The following is a 20,925-nucleotide window of genomic DNA, read 5'->3' as shown; positions in this document are numbered from 1 at the left end:
TCTGTTTTGGAATTCCCACCCGACTAAACACTTGTACCAATTCCTTGGCGATCGTCTTGGTAGCTGTGTTACGCAAAGGGACGGCTTCCGGGTAACGAGTGGCATAGTCCACGATGACGAGGATATGTTGGTGCCCACGTGCGGATCGGGGAAGGGGCCCAACCAAATCCATCCCAATTCTCTCAAAAGGGACCCCGATGATAGGAAGGGGTACCAAAGGGCTACGGAACTGAGATTTAGGGGCCGCGATTTGGCACTCTGGACAGGACTCACAATAGTTACGCACATCACAATGTATTCCAGGCCACACAAAACAATGCAATATCCTTTCTGTGGTTTTCTGTACCCCCAGATGTCCCCCCATTATATGTCCGTGGGCCAAATCCAGTACCTTCCGCCGATAAGGTTTGGGTACCACTAACCGTTGCACTGTGTCTTCCCCTTTTTTTTCTACCTGGTAGAGCAAATCATTTTCAAGAACCATATACGGGTACGCTAGCCTAGTGTCAGGTTCTACGGGTACCCCATCTATCATTTTTACATTTTTCCTAGCCGGAGTCAGGGTAGGATCTTTCATTTGCTCGCTGTGGAAGTCATCCACCTGGACTCCCAAATCTGGCAGGCAGGGTGCCGTATGGCTGTCTGCCTCCGCCTCTCGCTGAGGTTCCTCAGTTTCCTCTGTTTCCCCCGCCATGACGGAGAAGGGGTACTGAAGGTTAGATTCACTAACCTCCCCAGCAACATCTTCCTGTGGGGTCTCCTCTAGGGACTCGGGACCTCCAGATGGCATGGGAGAAGATTCACGGGTACAGCTACCGTGAAGGAGTAACTGATTCTCCCACAACTGCCAGAAATAGGGAAAATCCCTGCCCAGGATTACATCATGTAACAATGCGGGAACGAGTCCCACTTTGTGCTGCACTGACCCATAGGGAGTAGAAATCCATATGACCGCTGTTAAGTACGAGCGGGTGTCACCATGCACACACGTCACAGAAAACTTGTCAGACGGACCAGACGGAAGTGCCACCAGACTAGCTTTCACCAGAGTCACCACACTTCCAGAGTCTAGTAATGCCACAACATTTTTCCCATCAACAGATAATTCACACAGGTGTTTCACTGTATCATTTTGACCCGCATTCACACTCACTAGCTGTGTAACCAAAGACATGCGTTTTCTAGAGTCTATAACGTCGCACTGCATGGGTTCAGCGGTAACAGGACAGTTCGCAGAAACATGACCCTTCTCATGGCAGCGGAAACACCTAACAGGTCCCCTACTGAGACCACCGTCCAATACTCTTGGTCTCGGAGTGCGAGCAGTCCCGGACTCCTCCCCCACAGTTTTAAGCGATTTTCCTTCACCCGTGGTCCCTGGAACAGTCTTACCGGTTCCACGAGGAGGAGGCACAGTCCGGGGTTTGGCGGTGTCGTCGGGAAGTCCTTCTGCCACGGAATAACGCTCGACCAACTCCACAAGTTGATCCGCTGTCGTGGGATTTCCTTGGCTTACCCACCTTTTCAGCGCTGGGGGTAGTACTCTCAGGTACTTGTCCAGGACAACCCGCTGGATTATTTCGGGTATTGTCAGTACCTCGGGTTGCAGCCATTTCTTTGTCAAGTAGATCAGGTCGAACGTCTGAGACCGCGCTGGTTTATCTTGCTGGTATGTCCACTGATGTACCCTCTGTGCACGGACAGCCGTCGTCACACCCAGCCGGGCCAGGATCTCAGCTTTCAGCTTCTCAAAGTCCTGAGCGACCTCCGGGTCCAAATCATGGTAAGCTTTTTGGGCCTCGCCGGAGAGAAACGGGGCAATCAAATCGGCCCATCGTGCCTTCGGCCACTTCTCTCTCAATGCCGTCCGCTCAAAAGTTGTCAGATATGCCTCGACGTCATCTTCTGCAGTCAGCTTTTGCCAGTATCGACTCACATGGATCCTTCTGGACTCTGCTTCCGGGTCAGCGTCAGGCATGCTCACCAGGCGCTGCGCCACCTGTTGGAGAAGTTGGCGGTCTGCAACCGTCATGTCCAGTAACTCCTTCAGCTGTGCGGCCATCAAGCGATTAGCTTCGTGCTGTGCGGCAGTGGCCTGCTGCTGTACGGCAGTGGACTGTACTAAGGCTTTCACCACGTCTTCCATGCTGTCGCCTGTGCCACGGTATGCCCGCATTCTCCACCACAATGTGACAAAACACTCTGGGATCGCCTTTGCTGGGGTCAAAGGACACGTGGTTTGTGCATTGAATCTGAGGCGTACAGCAGGTTTCTGAGCAGGCTGACCTCAGGTCAGATTTATTAACGTGAAAGCAACACAAAAAACAAAACATAAAAATAAACCCTAGCCTGTCCGGCGCTAACTAAACAAATACGTTGCTATCTCAACAACTGGGGGGGCTTCTCCCACCCAGCTAACATCATACAGATCTTGAGCAGAGCTCTTCACTCACGTTTGTCTCACACAGGCAGGCAATCTGTGTGCCCCAGGCAGACACTGGAAACACCCAGCTGGTCATCTTTTATTCCTGCAATCATTAACCCATTAGCACCCTGAAGATACTGAGTGGCCTAATTCACATAGGACAAACACCTGGGCGAGATATACCTGCCTCCATCTACCACACCAGCATGAGTCTTACAGGGGACTTAAAGAGTGAGAGCGATGGCGCCAAAGAGTATATACCGTACAGTTGCTAAGGTGGGGCCCCGACATAGGATATTCACCACACACGGGGATATGAACACACACACAAAATGCGCCACACACTACCACGTGCTTGAACACATATACCACCCTCAGCACACATTTCACCACACATACACCAACCTCGCCACATAAAAGTCGAAACACAAAAGTCGCCACACGTGCAAAGCTCACCTCATGGAAAACTCGCCACAGGTGGAAAAATTGCATACGCGGAAAAATTGCCACATGCACAAAAGTTGCAACACATGCAAAAGTTGCCTCACACAAAACTTGCACATACTCAAAACGCACCACACATAAAACTCGCCACGTGCAAAACTCTCCATGTGCAAATCTTGCTGCACACAACTTGTTACACTAACCTGTCACATGCAACTCGACACACAAAAAGTTGCTACACGCATGTCGCCACACAAAACTCATCTCACAAAAGTCGCTACATGCATGTCGCCACATGCAACTCAACACACACAACTTGACACATGAAACTCGCCCTAAAACACACACAAGTCTGGTATTATCCTTCAAAAATAAAAATCTGATTAATAAGCAGACAAACTACAAGAGCAACAAATGTACCATATAGGAAATACGGCAGCTGTCAGTCACATGACCTGTCTTTTATGTGTATGTGTGAGCTAATATATACTGCCAGGGGGGAGGGCTTCCTGTTGGCTGGGGATTTATCAGGCTGCCAATTTAGCTTACAGATACTGAGGTAAAAATACTGAGCAAATAACGTGTGAACGCGGTCTAATACAGGAGGAGATGACACACAGATATATACTATATACAGGAGGAGATGACACAGGTATATACTATATACAGGAGAGATGACATACAGGTATATACTATATACAGGAGGAGATGACACACAGGTATATACTATATACAGGAGGAGATGACACACAGGTATATACTATATACAGGGGAGATGACATACAGGTACATACTATATACAGGGGCGATGACACACAGGTATATACCATATACAGTGGAGATGACACACAGGTATATACTATATACAGGAGGAGATGACATACAGGTATATACTATATACAGGAGGAGATGACACAGGTATATACTATATACAGGAGCAGATGATACACAGGTATATACTATATACAGGAGGAGATGACATACAAGTATATACTATATAAAAGAGGAGATGACACTTAGGTGTATAGAGGAGGAGATGACATAAAGCAGATATATACTATATACAGGGGAGATGACATACAGGTATATACTATATACAGGAGATGACATACAGGTATATACTATATATAGGAGGAGATGACATACAGGTATATAGTATATACAGGAGGAGATGACACATGGGTATATACAATATACAGGAGGAGATGACATACAGCAGGTATATACTATTTACAGGGGAGATGACATACAGGTATATACTATATACAAGAGAAGACCTACAGGTGTATACTTTATATAAGGGAGATGACAAACATGTATATACTGAGGTGAAAATGAGGGGTGTGAGGTGAAAATGAAAAGGTGTGAGTGCAAAATGAGAGGAGTGAGGGAAAATAGTGGAGTGATCGGAAAATGACAGATGTGAGGTCGAAATGACAAGTGTTAGGGGGGAATGACAGGATTGAGGGGGAAAATAAGAGGAGTGAGGGGGAAAATGAGAGGTATAAGGGAGAAAATGAGAGGCATGATGGGAAAATAAGAGACGTGAGGTGCTATAACTAACCACAGATATTTACTATGCCCAGGCAACGCCGGGCTCTTCAGCTAGTAAATATTTAAAATGCAACAGCTTCTTTGTTTTTGCTTTTTTAAAGGATACTGACGTTTATAAAAGCAATTAGCATGAATCCGTTTAAAGGGAACCTGTCACCCCGAAAATCGCGGGTGAGGTAAGCCCACCGGCATCAGGGGCTTATCTACAGCATTCTGTAATGCTGTAGATAAGCCCCCGATGTTACCTGAAAGAGGAGAAAAAGACGTTATATTATACTCACCCAGGGGCGGTCCCGCTGCTGGTCAGGTCGGATGGGCGCAGGGGCGGACACAGACAGCTTGGGGCCCCTGTGCAGGAAATGTGTCTGGGCCCCCGCTTATTTAAAGGCGACAAGGATATATATATATATATATATATATATATATATATATATATATATATATATATATATATATATATATATATATATATATATATATATATATATATATATATATATATATATCTCTGTAGAATATGCCCATGTATAATAAACACCTATGTCTACTGCATATGTGACATAGTATACATTAATGTATAAGAGTATGGTTCCACGGTCAGGAATCTGCAGCGCTTTGGATGCAGCACATGTCCGCTCGGTCCAAAGCGCTTCCGGCTTTTGTACGAGTGATGCTTCCGCATGTGTTCATTGAACACATGCGGAATCACCGCATCCTATACATTGGACTGTGATATTTATCTTGTGGAGACTGAGCGTCTCTGCAAGATAAATAGACATGCTACGGTCTAGAAAGATGTGCCGCATGTCCGTCTCTGCAGGGAAGCTGCGGGTGCCGCTGCATACATAGTGGACATTGGATTCCTTGAAATCTCATGCACTATGCTGTAACATCAGGAGCTGCGGACTGGATGCTGCGGATGTACACAGCGTCCAATCCGCAGAGTTTACTGACAGTGGAAACATACCCTTATATGTGTCTATGTATTGTACCTGTGTGTTTAATGCAACAGATACAGTATATGTGAAAAAGTCTTCATGGGGGAAGGGCTCAGGGGTCAGTCCCAGCCTGGATCTGATACTGCAGTGATGACTGGAGTCCCGTCAGAGAATAGACCCAGTGATTTAGTGACTGTGTTCCCAAGTTCTGAGCTCTCTGGTCCCTGCTCTGTGTGTGGATGAAAATCCTGCACTGACCAGAGAACACAAAGCTCCGGGGGTCACAGTCAGTAAATCACTGCTTCTAGTCTCTGACTGCAGCACCTGCCTCCTCTCTTAACTCTCTAAACAATCCGTCACATTCAGACCGTTCTTTACCTCCTGTTCAGGGGGTGATTGAGGTCCTGCACACAGCTGCAGCTTCCTTCCAGGCATGAGTGTGCAGACGCCGTTCTGCACAGGCTGGAAGTGTGTGCAGGGAGAAGGTGCCAGACAGGACGAGCCGGGAGGAGGAGCAGCCGTGAAGAAGACCTCTGTGCACGGATACTATCCTGAAGCTGCACGCCGGCAGCTTCCTGTCTCGCACAGCCGCAGCGCGGAATGATGATGTCATTCAGCTGAGCCGCTGCTGTCTGTGTGAGAAAGGAAGCAAGAAGCATCCATTCCCTGCAGATCCGTTGCGATTTTCTCTTGCAGGCAGCGGAGCTGCAGGGATTGCTCCCTGCCTGCCGCACATGAGGGCAATCTGGCCAGGGGGCCCCCGGAGCCTCGGGGCCGGATAGACTGGCCAGATTGCCCTCTATATTAGCCGCCTTGAGGGGTGAACCTAGCCTCTCTGCTGCCTGAGGCGAACGGAAAAATGGCGCCCCCCCCCCACAGTCCCTGCCTCACTGCCTGTGCACACACATCCCTCCACCGGACCCGGTAATCGCCGCTTGCAGTAGCATACCAGCAGAGGTGTATCTAGGGTTTCTGGCACCAGGGACAAGAATTAATTTTGGTGCCCCCCCTCCGCCAAGGACATATGCGATTTGCACACTCAGTCATGTGCCCACGAGCTCCTCTCCCTAATTCTCTCAATGTTCAGTGATAAACTGAGAGACGCAGAAGAGAAGCTCGTTGTCACAGGACCATAAGTATGAAAGTCGCATATGAGTGAAGTGTCCATGTGACGACTACTGGAACCTGCAGAGCTGAATCCTGAGATCGCAGCTTCTGAATTCTCACAACGCATGCACTGCACACTACTAGGATTCTCCCTTGCCGGTGGACGGTCATGTCAGCACAAGCATGTGATTTGTTTACTTCTGACCACATTCCGCCTAGACGTGCCCGGCCTCGCTCAGTTCATTTTCAATGACGGAGGCTACACATGTCTAGTCAGCACATGACCGCATGTATGTAAATCACCAGCACAAGAGAATCCTGACAGCGTGCAGTGCGCACTGTGAGAAGTCAGAAGTCTGCAGTCACAAAGAATGACTGCAGGCTCATTACAAACCTGGACATCCCCTTTAAATCTCCTAACATAAATAAAAACATGAGAATTAGTTAGTATCACAAATAACATTTACATCCAGGTACCTTATAGATGGCGTTGACTCTGGAGCCGTTCTTCTTTTCTTCATCTTGTCCAGACCCCATGATGAGTTTTCTCAGCCACAGGGTCTCTGCAGACTTCCATCTTTTCCGCTCTTTTGCAGAAAGTCTCCACATGACGCCTTTAAAGATACAAGTGTCATTATAATGCTCCGGAATAAAAAATTGCCCCTCTGTCATGATCCCAATGGCAGGGGATCACAAAAGGACAAGCACAAAAACAAAACAAGCTCTAGGGTGATGGAACCTGAGCTGACCGCGATCCTGAACCTAAACACACAACTAGCAGTAGCCGGGGAACGTGCCTACGATGATTCCTAGACGTCTCGCGCCAGCTGAAGGATTAACTTCCCCTATAAGAAGAAACACAGACCTCACTTGCCTCCAGAGAAACACCCCACAGAAATAGCAGCCCCCCACATGTAATAACGGTGAAATGAGAGGAAAGCACATACGTAGTTATGAAAAATAGAATCAGCAAAAATGAGGCCCGCTAAAGCTAGATAGCAGAGGATACAAAAGTGAACTGCGCGGTCAGCGACAAACCCTACAAAAAACCATCCTGAAATTACTTGTACTCATGTGCCAACTCATGGAACATGAGGAGTAATTTCAGCCCACTAGAGCAACCAGCAGCAAGGAATCACATCTCTGCAAGCTGGACTAAGACAAAAATTAAGCAAAACGTGGAACAGGAAAATCAAAACTTAGCTTGTCCTGAAGATAACAGACGCAGGGAGCAGAGGTAAAAAGACACGCTGATTACATTGATAGCCGGCGAGGAAATGACAAAAAAGCCAGGTTAAATAGGAAACTCCTATAACCTGATGGAACAGGTGGACACCAGAGACCGCAGAGAACACAAGTCACCCAGTACCATCAGTAACCACCAGAGGGAGCCCAAAAACAGAACTCCCAACACCCCTCACTATATTGTCTGCACAAAATATGACCCCCCACACTGTCCCTCTTATGGTACATGCTCTTCACACTGACCTCTCCTTTCTATACCGGCCCCCTCTTCACACTGTCCTCTCACTCTGTGTCCCCCCTATAGGGCCTAGTATTTATACTCCATATTTATACTCCATCCTCCCACCCTGTGTGCATGGCTCCCCCATCCTTCTCCCCTGCGTTCACGGCTCCCGTAATTCCTTCTCCCCTGTGTTCACGGCTCCCCCATCCTTCTCCCCTGCGTTCACGGCTCCCCCATCCTTCTCCCCTGCGTGCTGGGCTCCCCCATCCTTCTCCCTTGCGATCACGGCTCCCCCATCCTTCTCCCCTGCGTTCACGGCTCCCCCATCCTTCTCCCCTGCGTTCACGGCTCCCCCATCCTTCTCCCCTGCGTTCACGGCTCCCCCATCCTTCTCCCCTGCGTGCTGGGCTTCCCCATCCTTCTCCCCTGCGTGCTGGGCTCCCCCATCCTTCTCCCCTGCGTTCACGGCTCCCCCATCCTTCTCCCCTGCGTTCACGGCTCCCCCATCCTTCTACCCTGCGTTCACGGCTCCCCCATCCTTCTCCCCTGCGTTCACGGCTCCTCCATCCTCCCCTGCGTTCACGGCTCCCCCATCCTTCTCCCCTGCGTTCACGGCTCCCCCATCCTTCTCCCCTGCGTGCATGCCTCCCCTATCCTCCCACCCTGCGTGCATGGCTCCCCCATCCTTCTTCCCTGCGTTCACGGCTCCCCCATCTTTCTTTCCTGCGTTCACGGCTCCCCATCCTTCTCCCTTGCGTTCACAGCTCCCCCATCCTTCTCCCCTGCGTGCTTGCCTCCCCTATCCTCCCATCCTGCGTGCATGCCTCCCCCATCCTTCTCCCCTGTGTGCATGACTCCCCCATCCTTCTCCCCTATGTGCATGGCTCCCCCATCCTTCTCCCCTGTGTGCATGGCTCCCCCATCCTTCTCCCCTGTGTGCATGGCTCCCCATCCTTTTCCCTGTGTACATGGCTCCCCATCCTTTTTCCCTGTCATACTCACCTCTGACCACGCGGCACAGAACAGAACTTCCTGGCATCTCTTCTGCAGCGTCTTCCTTCCTGTCTTCAGCGGTCACATGATAGCGCTAATTAAGGTCATGAATATGCGCATATTCATGACCTTAAATGAGCGGTACCATGTGACCGCTGAAGACAGGACGCGCTGCCGGCGCTGAGACGCAGTTGCAGCCACCGCTGGAGGAAGGTGAGTATTACGTCTTCAGGGGGGGCGGGCAGGAGGGAGGGAGGGAGGAGGGGGGGCGGGCAGGAGGGGGGGCGGGCACTTGACCCCAGAGTTTTATAAAAAAAAAAAAAACCTAGCAGGGCAAATCCAGTAGTCTGCCGCCCTCTCTCTTCTGCCGCCTGAGCCAAAGGGCTCAAATAGTCAAATCGCCTAATGGTAGCAGCGTCCCTGGCCACCCTGCAGGGGTCCCCCAGAGCCTCCGGGCCCCGGTGCAGCTGCACCGGTTGAACCGGCGGTATGTCCGCCCATGGATGGGCGTCTCTGGTCCGCTGCGGCGCCTCCCATCTTCATTACAAGACGTCCTCTTCTGATCTTCAGCCACGGCTCCGGCGCAGGCGTACTTTGCTCTGCCCTGTTGAGGCAGACAAAGTACTGCAGTGCGCAGGCGCCGGGCCTCTGATCTTTCCGGCGCCTGCGCACTGCAGTACTATCCTCTGCCCTCAAGAGGGCAATGCAAAGTACGCCTGCGCCGGAGCCGTGGCTGAAGATCAGAAGAGGACGTCTTGTAATGAAGATGGGAGGTGCCGCACCGGACCGAAGACGCCCATCCGACCTGACCAGAAGCGGGACCGCCCCTGGGTGAGTATAATATAACGTCTTTTTCTCCTCTTTCAGGTAACATCGGGGGCTTACCTCACCCGCGATTTTCGGGGTGACAGGTTCCCTTTAATTATATGCATCCACAAATTTTTACCAGTCACTCAAAATACAAGATGTTGTAAAGCAACATCAACAGAAAATAAAAAGTTGTCTATTGGAGTGCAGGGAGAAATGATAATAAAAGAACCGTTGTCCTGAAAAACTAAAAAAGGTTTTAATACATTTTTATATAAGCATGCCATTCTTTCTCACACAGTAACATCAGATCACATTTTTTTCCCACCAGATCCCAGCACTTCTAAAGAAATTTTTGAATATACAAAGAAGGCAATAAATCCTCAGGTACAGTAATAGTCATTATTGTAATAATTAAGTAAATAATTTATTTGCATCATTTTGTGTTTTCTTTTCTGTAGATCGACCTAAAGAGATACGCTGTGCCTATAGGTGAGTTTTTCCTTTTCAGTATTTGTTTGATTATAGTGCATACATATTTCTTGCTTTATCTCACAAAAAATAATAATGTATATTTTTTCCTACTTTACTTTTTAACATTAATAATATTTATCACATTATAAATTTTATAAAATATATGGGGATGGAAAAAAAAACCAATTCAGTAATTTTGGTCTTTAATTTAATATTATTTAATTGCTAATATGTTGAAGCTTTGACCGATCTTATCAAAGCAGATTGGTCACCAGATTGCACAACACAAACTGCATATATGATAAATAGATCTTACTGCTGATGAGTCCGGTGTACTTTCATGTCAGAATTGCTGTATAATTCTGTTAGAAAGTGTAAACTTAATGTCCGCTCCTTTAGATTGATTGACAACCCCTCAGTGTCCCTCCTCCCTGCTGCTATGGAGATCTCACACTGCTCAGTACAATCTTCAGCAATCAGCCAGGTTGGGTGCGTGGAGACTAAATATTCCTGGACTCTTGAACTATTTCACTGTATAGCTGGACTTATAAAATACTCATATTAATATCAGGATAATACAGCCATTCTGAGAAGGATTTTTCAAGACAGTACAAAACCTTAAGTCTACGAGATCCAATTAAATGTACGGTATATAATTTGTATTGTCTTGGGTTGGATCTTTTGATTGTTTATTATAGGATTTGAGACTCCTGTTCTTTTTAATTTTTTTTTCTCAAATACTTTGTTGCTTTTTCTTCTTTTGCTCTATTTCGTTTGATTATTTATCGATATGTTGTATTAATCAGCATGTTGACTTTATATAAATTGCAGCTGCATTAAATCTTCTTACTCAACATGCATCCCAGTTTAATAACTACCTCATGGAAGACTATCGGATAATTTTTGAAATTATATCTAAGTGGTGCGGCCACTCAAACCATGAAATGAAGAAAAATGCTTTTGATGCCATGGACTCCTTTCTGAAGCAGGTTTGTGAGTTTTTTTTTACCCTATGGTATTAGCTGAACAGCAATTGTACTTAATGTTTTTTTTTTTTTTTTTTTTTTTTTTATTTTTTATTTAACCCCTTTCTGAAATAGGGTGTAATAGTACGCCGATGTCAGACTCCCCCTGTTTGGTATTTTAAATAGGAGAACAATACGGAGCATTGATGAAAAAATATCACAAATGTTTATTTAATAAATAGTATCCAATACAATGTGAAATTTAACATCATTTATATCATGCAGTAACATACAAAGATGAGATGCCGAGACCCTCCTCCCCAAAATACCCACATATGGTACTCCCACAGTGGAAAATGGCACAGCCTCCCCCCCCTCCTATGTAACAAAGAGAGAAGGGAAGGGTAACATAAGAGCAGGCGCACTGTAATGGACACGCCACAAACGGCGCGGCTCAATAACAATTGCACATATCCCAAAGTCAGTGTCCCATAATGGGACTAAGGGAAAAAGTAACATGAGAGCAGACGCCCTGTAATGAACATGCCACAGTGAGCCAAGCTCAATAACCAATGCCCATAGCCCAGAGGCAGCGTCCCTCAGTAGGGAAAAACGACCGCTGCTAAAATAGAAAATTAATAATAAGGACCGGGCTTACCAGCAGTGGGGGCGAAGTGGGGAGACAGCCGGGCGGTGGACCCCGACGCGCGTTTCGCGGCAACACGCAGCCGCTTCCTCAGGGGGATGTTCTAATGGTGCCTTCCAGGACCTTCTAATAGCCCCTGACCCTGATCACATGACCGCTCACGGCCAATCACGGCGGCACTGCGTCCGACAGGTCCTGGCCGTCGAACACGGCGTCAAGCCAAGTGCTCACGCGTTGGGAGCCCTGTTTGGTGCGGGCTCCAGCGCTGGAGCCCGCAATTTTCTGGGCACATGACAGCTGATCTACACAGCTGACGTTCCCGCTACAGCCATGAATGGAATCTTGATCCACCCGCGGCTGTTAACTAGTTAAATGTCACATGATCACGGGTCACCAATGGGTCGGCATGACAACCAGATATCTCCAGCAGACCTCTATGGTTGTCATTGCCGGATTGCTGTGAGTGCCACCCAGCGGCCGGCGCTCATAGCAAGTGAGCATTTCTGCTACACACAGGCGATCTGACCATCGCCTGTGTGTAGCAGAAGCGATCAAAGTACTGCAGCTTCTAGTCTCCCAAGGAGACTATTAAGGGTATGTGCACATGTTGCGGATTTTGCTGCGCATCCGCAGCGGATTTGACGCTGCGGATTCGCAGCAGTTATGCCTGTGTTTATAGTACCATGTAAACCTATGGAAAACAAAATCCGCAGTGCCCATGCTGCGGAAACGTAGCGTTGTTTATTTCGCAGCATGTCAATTTTTGTGTTAAAATAGGAATCAGCACAAAATCCGCAAAAAAATTGTGGTAATTCCGCAGGAAATTCGCAGTGCGGGTTACCTGCGGATTTATCAAAATCCGTCCGGAAAAATCCGCAGAGTAATCCGCAGCGTGTGCACGTGGCCTGAAGCATGCAAAAAGTTAAAAAAACAAAAGTTTTTAAAAAATAAAAAAAAAGTTCAAATTCATCCCATTTCACCCCATTCAAACTAAAACATTAATAAAAATCAAATATACTCACATAAAAATAGTTAACCCGATTGCTAAATGGCGTAACGAGAAAAACATTAGAAATGTCAGAATTACGTTTTATTGGGCGCCGCAACAATGCATTAAAATGCGGTAACGGAAGATGAAAAGATTGTATCTGCACCAAAATGGTATCCATAAAAATATCAACTCGACACGCAATGGTTTCAGAAAATGGCAGTTTTTTTTTTTTTTTTAAACAAATTTTGGATTTTTTTTTTCACCACTTAAATAAAATAGAACCTAGACATGTTTTGGTGTCTTTGAACTCGTAATGACCCCGAGCATCATAATGGCAGGTCAGTAATAGCATTTAGTGAACATGGTAAAAGAAAAAAATGCCTAAAAACAACTGTGGAATTGCACTTTTTTGCAATGTCACCTTACTTTAAAATTGTTTCCCGTTTTCCTGTACACAATATCTTAAAACCAATGGTGTTGTTTAAAAGTACAACTTGTCCCACAAGCCCTCACATGACCATATTTACATAAAAATAAAAAACCTATGGCTTCTGGGAAGGGGAGCAAAAAACGGAAATACCTCTGGTCGTGAAGGGGTTAAAACGGATCTGTTACCAGTTTTTATGCTACAACCAGTATACATTATTAAATAAATTTCTTGGACCTGATGACACTGATGTACTCACTTTGAGAATCTATGTTAAAACAGCTTATACAATTCTTTGTGAAAGTTTAACTTAATCTCTGCCCACCTAGTCTGCTTGACAGCTCCTCAATGTCCGTCCTCCCTGCTGTTGTTGAGAACATACAGTGTTCGTTACAAGCTGCAGCTTTCATGTTTTGTGGGAGAGACAAAATACACTTCAGCGCTGGCTCTCTATAGCTGGACTCAGAAACTGCACATTTTATCATCTGGATTATACAGCCATTATGACATAAACTAGATGGTAGCCCGATTCTAACGCATCGGGTATTCTAGAATAAGTATGTAGTTTATTTATGAAGATTTTAGAATAATACGTTGAATACACAGGATTTGGCTGGTCTGCGCCTGTCGCTGATTGTTCAAGGCCGGCCACGTAGTATATAACAGCCCACGTAGTAAATAGCACAGCCACGTAGTATATAGCACAGCTCACGGAGTATATATCACAGCCCACAGAGTATATAGCAGAGCCACGTAGTATATAGCACAGCCACGTAGTATAGAGCACAGCCCACGGAGTGTATAACAGCCCACATAGCATATAACACAGGCCACGTAGTGTATAGCACAGCCCACGTAGTGTATTGCACAGCCCACGTAGTGTATTGCACAGCCCACGCAGTATATAGCACAGCCCACTGTTATGACCTGGTGGTTAGGAGCACCCGGAATGACCTGATAGTTAAACCTCATACAGGACGAGCTCTGGGATGTGGGAGCTCTGCTGACCGCAAGCCCTAATCCTATCACACACACTAGAAATAGCCGTGGAGCGCTCCTGACCAGACCTAGGCACCTCGTCACAGCCTAAGAACTATCTAGCCCTAGAGATAGAAAATAAAGCCTACCTTGCCTCAGAGAAATTCCCCAAAGGTAAAGGAAGCCCCCCACATATATTGACTGTGAGTAAAGATGAAAGTCACAAACGCAGAAATGAAACAGGTTTCAGCAAAGGGAGGCCAGACTTACTAAATAGACAGAGGATAGGAAAGGTAACTTTGCGATCAGCACAAAAACCTACAAAAGACCACGCAGAGTGTGCAAAAAAGACCTCCGCACCGACTCACGGTGTGGAGGGGCCACTCTGCATCCCAGAGCTTCCAGCTAGCAAGACAAAATCATGAAAACCAGCTGGACAAGAAAACCGAGAACAAAATAAGACTATAATGAACTTAGCTTCTGCAGGAGAAGGCAGGTCACCAGAGAGATCCAGGAGCGAACTGAACGAATGCAAAAACATTGACAGCTGGCATGGAGTAACGATCTGAGAGGAGTTAAATAGAGCAGCCAACCAAAGGATAAACCACGTCACCTGTGTAAGGAACCTCAGAAGCAGCAGTTTCACTCATAGCCACCAGAGGGAGCCCATAGACAGAACTCGCCGAAGTACCATTCACGACCACAGGAGGGAGTTCGACAACAGAATTCACAACAGCCCACGCAGTATATTGCACAGCCCACATAGTTAATTGCCCAGCGCGCGTAGTATATTGCACAGCCCACGTAGTGTTTAGCAATGTGGGCATCATATCCCTGTTAAAAAAAAGAATTAAAATAAAAAATAGTTATATACTCACCCTCCGTTGGCCCCAGGATCTAGGAAGTGTTTTGCAGACGCTCCTCGCGCGCTCCGCTCTCAAGAGTGCATTGCGGTCTCACGAGGTGATGATGTAGCGGTCTCGCGAGACTGTTACGTCATCATATCGCGAGATCGCAATGTATGAGCGGTCACCGGAGCATCGCGAGGAGCGGAAAAGGCCTGTTGTGGATCCGAGGGGCCGACGTACGGTGAGTATATAACGATTTTTTTTTTTTTATTATTTTTAACATTAGATCTCTTTACTATTGATGCTGCATAGGCAGCATCAATAGTAAAAAGTTGGTCACACAGGGTTAATAGCAGCGTTAATGGAGTGCGTTACACTGTGGCATAGCGCGGTCCATTAGCACTGCCATTAACCCTGTGAGCGCTGACTGGAGGGGAGTATGGAGCGGGCACTGACTGCGGGGAGGAAGGAGCGGCCATGTTGCCGCCCGATTGTGCCCGTCGCTGATTGGTCGTGGCAATGGTCGTGGGCGTTTTGCCACAACCAATCACGAATTGGATTTCCATGACAGACAGAGGCCGCGACCAATGAATATCCGTGACAGACAGACAGATAGACGGAAGTGACCCTTAGACAATTATATAGTAGATTTTCGAAGCAAGTACCACACGGTCATTAGATCTGAGAGATCTATTTACTAATGTATTTATTTTATTCGCTTATGCAGCGCCATTATTTCCACAGCACTTTACAGACATTATCAGCACTGTTCCCATTGGGGCTCATAATCTAGATTCCCTATCCGTATGTCTTTTGGAGTGTGGGAGGAAACCAGAGAACTACAGCTGCTTCTCACAAAATTAGAGCATCATCAAAAAGTTAATTTATTTCACTTCGTCAATACAAAAAGTGAAACTCATATAGAGTCATTACAAACAGAGTTATCTATTTCAAGTGTTTATTTCTGTTAATGTTGATGATTATGCCTTGGGCCTCTTTCACACATCAGTTTTTTTAAAATCAGTCACAATCCATCAAAGTGTTGAAAAGACGGATCCTGTGCAGATTGTAAAATACTGATGCACTGGATCTGTTTTTTTGGCGGATCCGTCGAAGCAGCTGTTGCAGCAATTTAAAGGAACAGAATTCTGGAGAGGGAGAGAGATTCCCTGAATGGAAAAATGGGTTAAATTAAAGGAATAGAAATTCTTCCAGGCATGTTCAGTTTCAAAAAACGGAATCCGTTTTTCCAGCTGACAGACAAAGACTTTACGATGGATGAAACAGAAGGCCATCCGTCACAATCCGTCGCTCATATTTGTCTATGAGAAAAAAACGGATCCAGCAGCAACATTTGCTGGATCCGTTTTTTTCTAAAAAAGACGGATTGTGACTGATGGCAAATAATTGATGTGTGAAAACCCAAAAGTCATTAGACCGAGACTAGAATTACCGTGATGCATTGACTGTTTTATTCATGATGTTTTTTAGAGGTTTTGTCTCTTTCCACCTTCTTGGACTTTTATGCTTGTAGGTAGATACAAGCTTATGATCATGAAGTCTACAGGAGAGGTGACCAGGCTTGCACATTGGGTGGGTCTTCTCCACCATAGTCACTGACAAATTGTGCTACTATGTATGCTTGGCTTTTCAGAATGGAGATGGTTTTCGATAAGGGGGTAAATTGCAAAGTTGCTTGTTTTTACTAGGATATTGCAATTTTACCCAGTTATGAACTTGTTAGACACTGTAGGTTTCTTTAATAAATAGTTTCACGCCTTTTAGCCTGATTTTTGTTTTCTATGTTAATGTTACTTTTCCTTGCTTGTGTCATTGTTACTCCCTAGCCAACAATAGGAGCTGACTTAGGGTACCGTCTCACAGTGGCACTTTGGTCACTACGACGGCACGATCCGTGACGCTCCAGCGTCGCTCCATTATCGCTCCAGCGTCGTAGACTGCGGTCACACTTCGCAATGCACGGCTCTGGAGCGATAATTTCATGACGTATTTGCGATGTAGAATCAGCATAGGAGGTGGAGAATATCGTCCACACCTTTGTTACACGATGCGATCATGCCGCCACAGCGGGACACTTGATAACGAAATAAAGTTTCAAACGATCTGCTACGATGTACGATTCTCAGCGGGGTCCCTGATCGCAGTAGCGTGTCAGACACAGCGAGATCGTAAGTATATCGCTGGAACGTCACGGATCGTGCCGTCGTAGCGACCAAAGTGCCACTGTGTGACGGTACCCTAAGCAAAAAAGGTCTCCTCTTTTGCAGGATGCCCCTTATTACTGAGGCAGACGAAGATCGTAATTATTTTATGTGTAATGTAATGATCTGCAAGTCGGTTGCAGGAGCCTGACTGTGGCACACAGCTGGGCTTCTGCTGTAACTTCTAAGACGAGCATTCTTGCTGATCCTCGCAGGTTAACCCTCTCACATGAGTTAGACATGGGGAAAGCGTTCCCCCTGTCAGCCTATTGGCACCCCACAGTGTGATCACAGGTTCAGATGGGTTGCTATGGCAGCCATGAGTCTGACAAAGGTCCCTGGGTGAGCTATACACCACAGCAAATCAAACCTCGCTTGGGGCATGTCCTGATTGGCTGACAGGGTAGTGTCACTGCTAAGGGAGTGCTGTGTATCACTAAGGCTGTTTCACATTTACGTTTTTTGCCGCTGCGTTTGTACCGCATCTAAACTCATGCGTCGTGTTTTCCTATATTTAACATTAAAAACACATGCGGTTTTTTTTGTTCGCGTTTTGCCGCATTTGACGACGCATGCGTCGTTTCGATGCTTGCGTCTTGGCGCGGAAATGCAACATGTAGTAATTTCTAGAGGCGTCTATTTGCCGCCAGGAAATGCATGCGTTCAATTGTGCAAGGTTTGCGTCAAAAAAAGCATTGCTGTCTATGTAAACGCATGCGTTTTTAAGCACATGCGTTTGGTTGCGTTTTTGAACGTATGCGTTTCAATTGAGAAAGCCATGTCTAGACACGGATAAGCCACCCCCCACCACCAAGGTGATAAAAGGGAGGGTGTGGACAGTTGCAGGTCACTTCTCACCAGACTCTGAAGCAGACGAGACACAGAACGGCTACATCTTGGAGGATAACAAGACCCTGAACAATGTGAGTATATCCTAGCCAATGCCTTTATTTTCTATTTTTTGTCTCTACATGTCCTAATTTCTACCATTTCTTTCTTTCTACATGCATCAGAATGTCTTCTTCGGATTCTTCATCTGGTGAGGAGTTTCGGCCACGACAGTCGGAAGTGGAGCATGTCAGTGAGGTGAGTATTTGCCTCGTCAGATTGGTAAGTATTCACTGTCACATCGACACATGTGACAATTTGATTTTTCCTTTTTTTTTTTTTTTTAGAGCTCTTCTACTGAGGCACAGACAGGGCAGGAGCAGCGGAGTCAAGGTCCGGTGGAAAGACGGCAGCGGGTACGTATACAAGGCTGACTGTCCTCAGTGTAATATTCTTGAATCTTCCTTTCTTTCCACTCGTATTTCTTCTTTTTTCTTCTGGAATCCTTTTGTATGTTGACTTTCCTATTCATGCCATTTCTCAGCATCTTTTTCTTTCTTTTCCTTATGTAATTCAGCAAACTTTAATGACTTTCTTTAATTTTTAGGTTTCACAACGGGACGATGACCTGGTAGACAATGACCTCCTTATCACCCTGGTCCAGGAGCGAGTTCCGTTGTGGGACAGCCGGGATCCACTGCACTCGAACAACACCACGATCTGGCGGTTATGGAATGAGGTGGCCCAAGCGATGTGGGATGGCTTGGACAACGCCCCGACACGGGTCCGAAGTGCATTTGGTAAGTATTGCACTGCAGTGTGAAGCAGCAGAGACCTTGGCCGTGCTCACTCGACTGTGTGATGAAAGAAACTCTCAGGAGTTTCTCTCATCACACACAGTTGCCTGAGCACGGCAAAAAGTCCATTTTCTGACCATAATGTTTTTGTTTTTTTTAACAGTGGGCAAAGTCAAAACACGTTGGCGTTCGATGAAGGACCGCTTCAACAAGGACCTGCGTCAAGAGAGCCGTGTTTCCAGTGGTTCAGGAGCAAGGATCCGAACGTACAAATACCATCGCGTTCTGGCATTTTTAAGACCGGTCCTTGCCCAGAGAACGTAAGTATTTATCACATGCTTTAGGTTGTATTGTATTGCCATAATCTGTATTTTTAAATTCCACAGGATTTTGCGTCTGGTAAATTTTTGATAATAATTTTATTTTTCCTTTTTTCACAGCACATACAGCACGACTGTCGGCCCAGGTTCTGGAGCTGTCCTTCATCCGACGGCCACGGACCCGTCCCAGCCATCCAGCAGCGCAGCAGCAAGTGGGCCTTCCACACTAACTGGAGACCAGGGAGCTGGTCAATCAGGTCTTCCCCTTTCGCAGTCCTCTTCCACTGCCCCCTTTTTTTGGGGCTCATCCCGGCAGAGGCAGAGGGCTTCGGACAGGTCACTCATGCCCGAGTTTTTGCACTTGAGCTCGGTTTTACACGAAGCAATCAAGGCTTTAGGTGACCGAATGGATGTTTCACATAACCTCTTGAATGCACGTATCCAGGAGGTCACCAAAAGCCTTGATCAAGTGAAAGCCGACCTCCAGAGGCCAGCTCATCATTTTTTTAACCAAATTGAGCAGGGCATGTCGGAACACCTTACTCCTGATCTCCAGCTGAGTGTCATGCAGGCCTGCAATGCTGCTTACGTGCAGGCTATGCAGCAGAGTTGGTATTTCCAGCAGACAGTGGGGGCATATCCACCTGTGCCTTCACTGTCACGATTGTCCTCAATGCCGACCTCTGCTGCATCCCACTGCACGGCCACCTCAATTCCTTCCACAGCCGGACACCACTACAGCACCACAATGCCGAGTGCAGTTGGACATCCCACCGCAACCACCATGACATCCGCTGCTCCTGCTTGGACCTCCTCCACTGACACCATGATACAGCAGGACCCTGGCATGGCCTTCCGTACCGCCACCACCACCAAGATGCAGCAGGACCCTGGCATGGCCTTCCGTACCGCCACCTCCACGATGCAGCAGGACCCTCGCATGGCCTTCCTTACCGCCACCACCACGATGCAGCAGGATCCTGGCATGGCCTTCCGCTCTACAAGCGCTATGGACTCTGGCATGGCTGCACGCTCTACGAGCACTATGGACTCTGGCATGGCTGCACGCTCTACGAGCACTATGGACTCTGGCATGGCTGCACGCTCTACGAGCACTATGGACTCTGGCATGGCTGCACGCTGTACGAGCACTATGGACTCTGGCATGGCTGCACGATCTATGAGCACTATGGACTCTGACACAGTGCAGCCGGCGCTGACAGGTCACCCGCCACCACGCCACGGCATATGAGCCCACCAAGACCTCCCCCAACCAGGCAAACCAAAAGAAAAAAACAGAAAAAAAAACAGAGGACTCTTAGCATTCCTCCCCCTTCACCTACCAATGTGTCTGTAATGTCAGGTTTAAATAAATAGGGCAGCACACTGTGTGCTGCCCTATTTATTTAACTATATACGAGTTGGCGACTCTGGGTTCAGCACCTGTTCACACTCAGTCTATGTTTGGATGTGCAGGTCAGGTTTTTGAAATGTATTCTCTAGCCTTCTGATCGTGCACTCCCCGCCTCCTAGCTTCAGGTGTTTTAATTATAGTAGGTCCAATACCCCTCCACATAGAGAGAGAATTTGAGTCCAAGAAGAGGTTTTTACATGTACCCATTCAGATGGAGACGTTTATTCTCAGTGAGGTAGGTCAAACGTAGGACCTCGTATAAGAGAGATGCCTTAACGT

At 47.0% G+C, this 20,925-nt stretch overlaps 1 protein-coding gene across 1 annotated transcript in view; it reads left to right on the top strand.

The window, feature by feature from the left end:
• Positions 1-20,925, top strand: part of PRKDC (protein kinase, DNA-activated, catalytic subunit) — a 448,603-nt gene that overhangs the window by 75,313 nt on the left and 352,365 nt on the right. Inside the window, exons 8-10 of the mRNA XM_069731310.1 lie at positions 10,068-10,123; positions 10,198-10,228; positions 11,042-11,199. Coding sequence (XP_069587411.1) covers positions 10,068-10,123; positions 10,198-10,228; positions 11,042-11,199 — 245 coding nt within the window. The remainder of the gene's footprint in view (positions 1-10,067; positions 10,124-10,197; positions 10,229-11,041; positions 11,200-20,925) is intronic.

The sequence above is a fragment of the Ranitomeya imitator genome, chromosome 6, assembly GCF_032444005.1.
Source record: "Ranitomeya imitator isolate aRanImi1 chromosome 6, aRanImi1.pri, whole genome shotgun sequence".
In the NCBI taxonomy this organism is placed as follows: Eukaryota; Metazoa; Chordata; class Amphibia; order Anura; family Dendrobatidae; genus Ranitomeya; species Ranitomeya imitator.
This window is presented reverse-complemented; position numbering and strand designations above follow the sequence as displayed.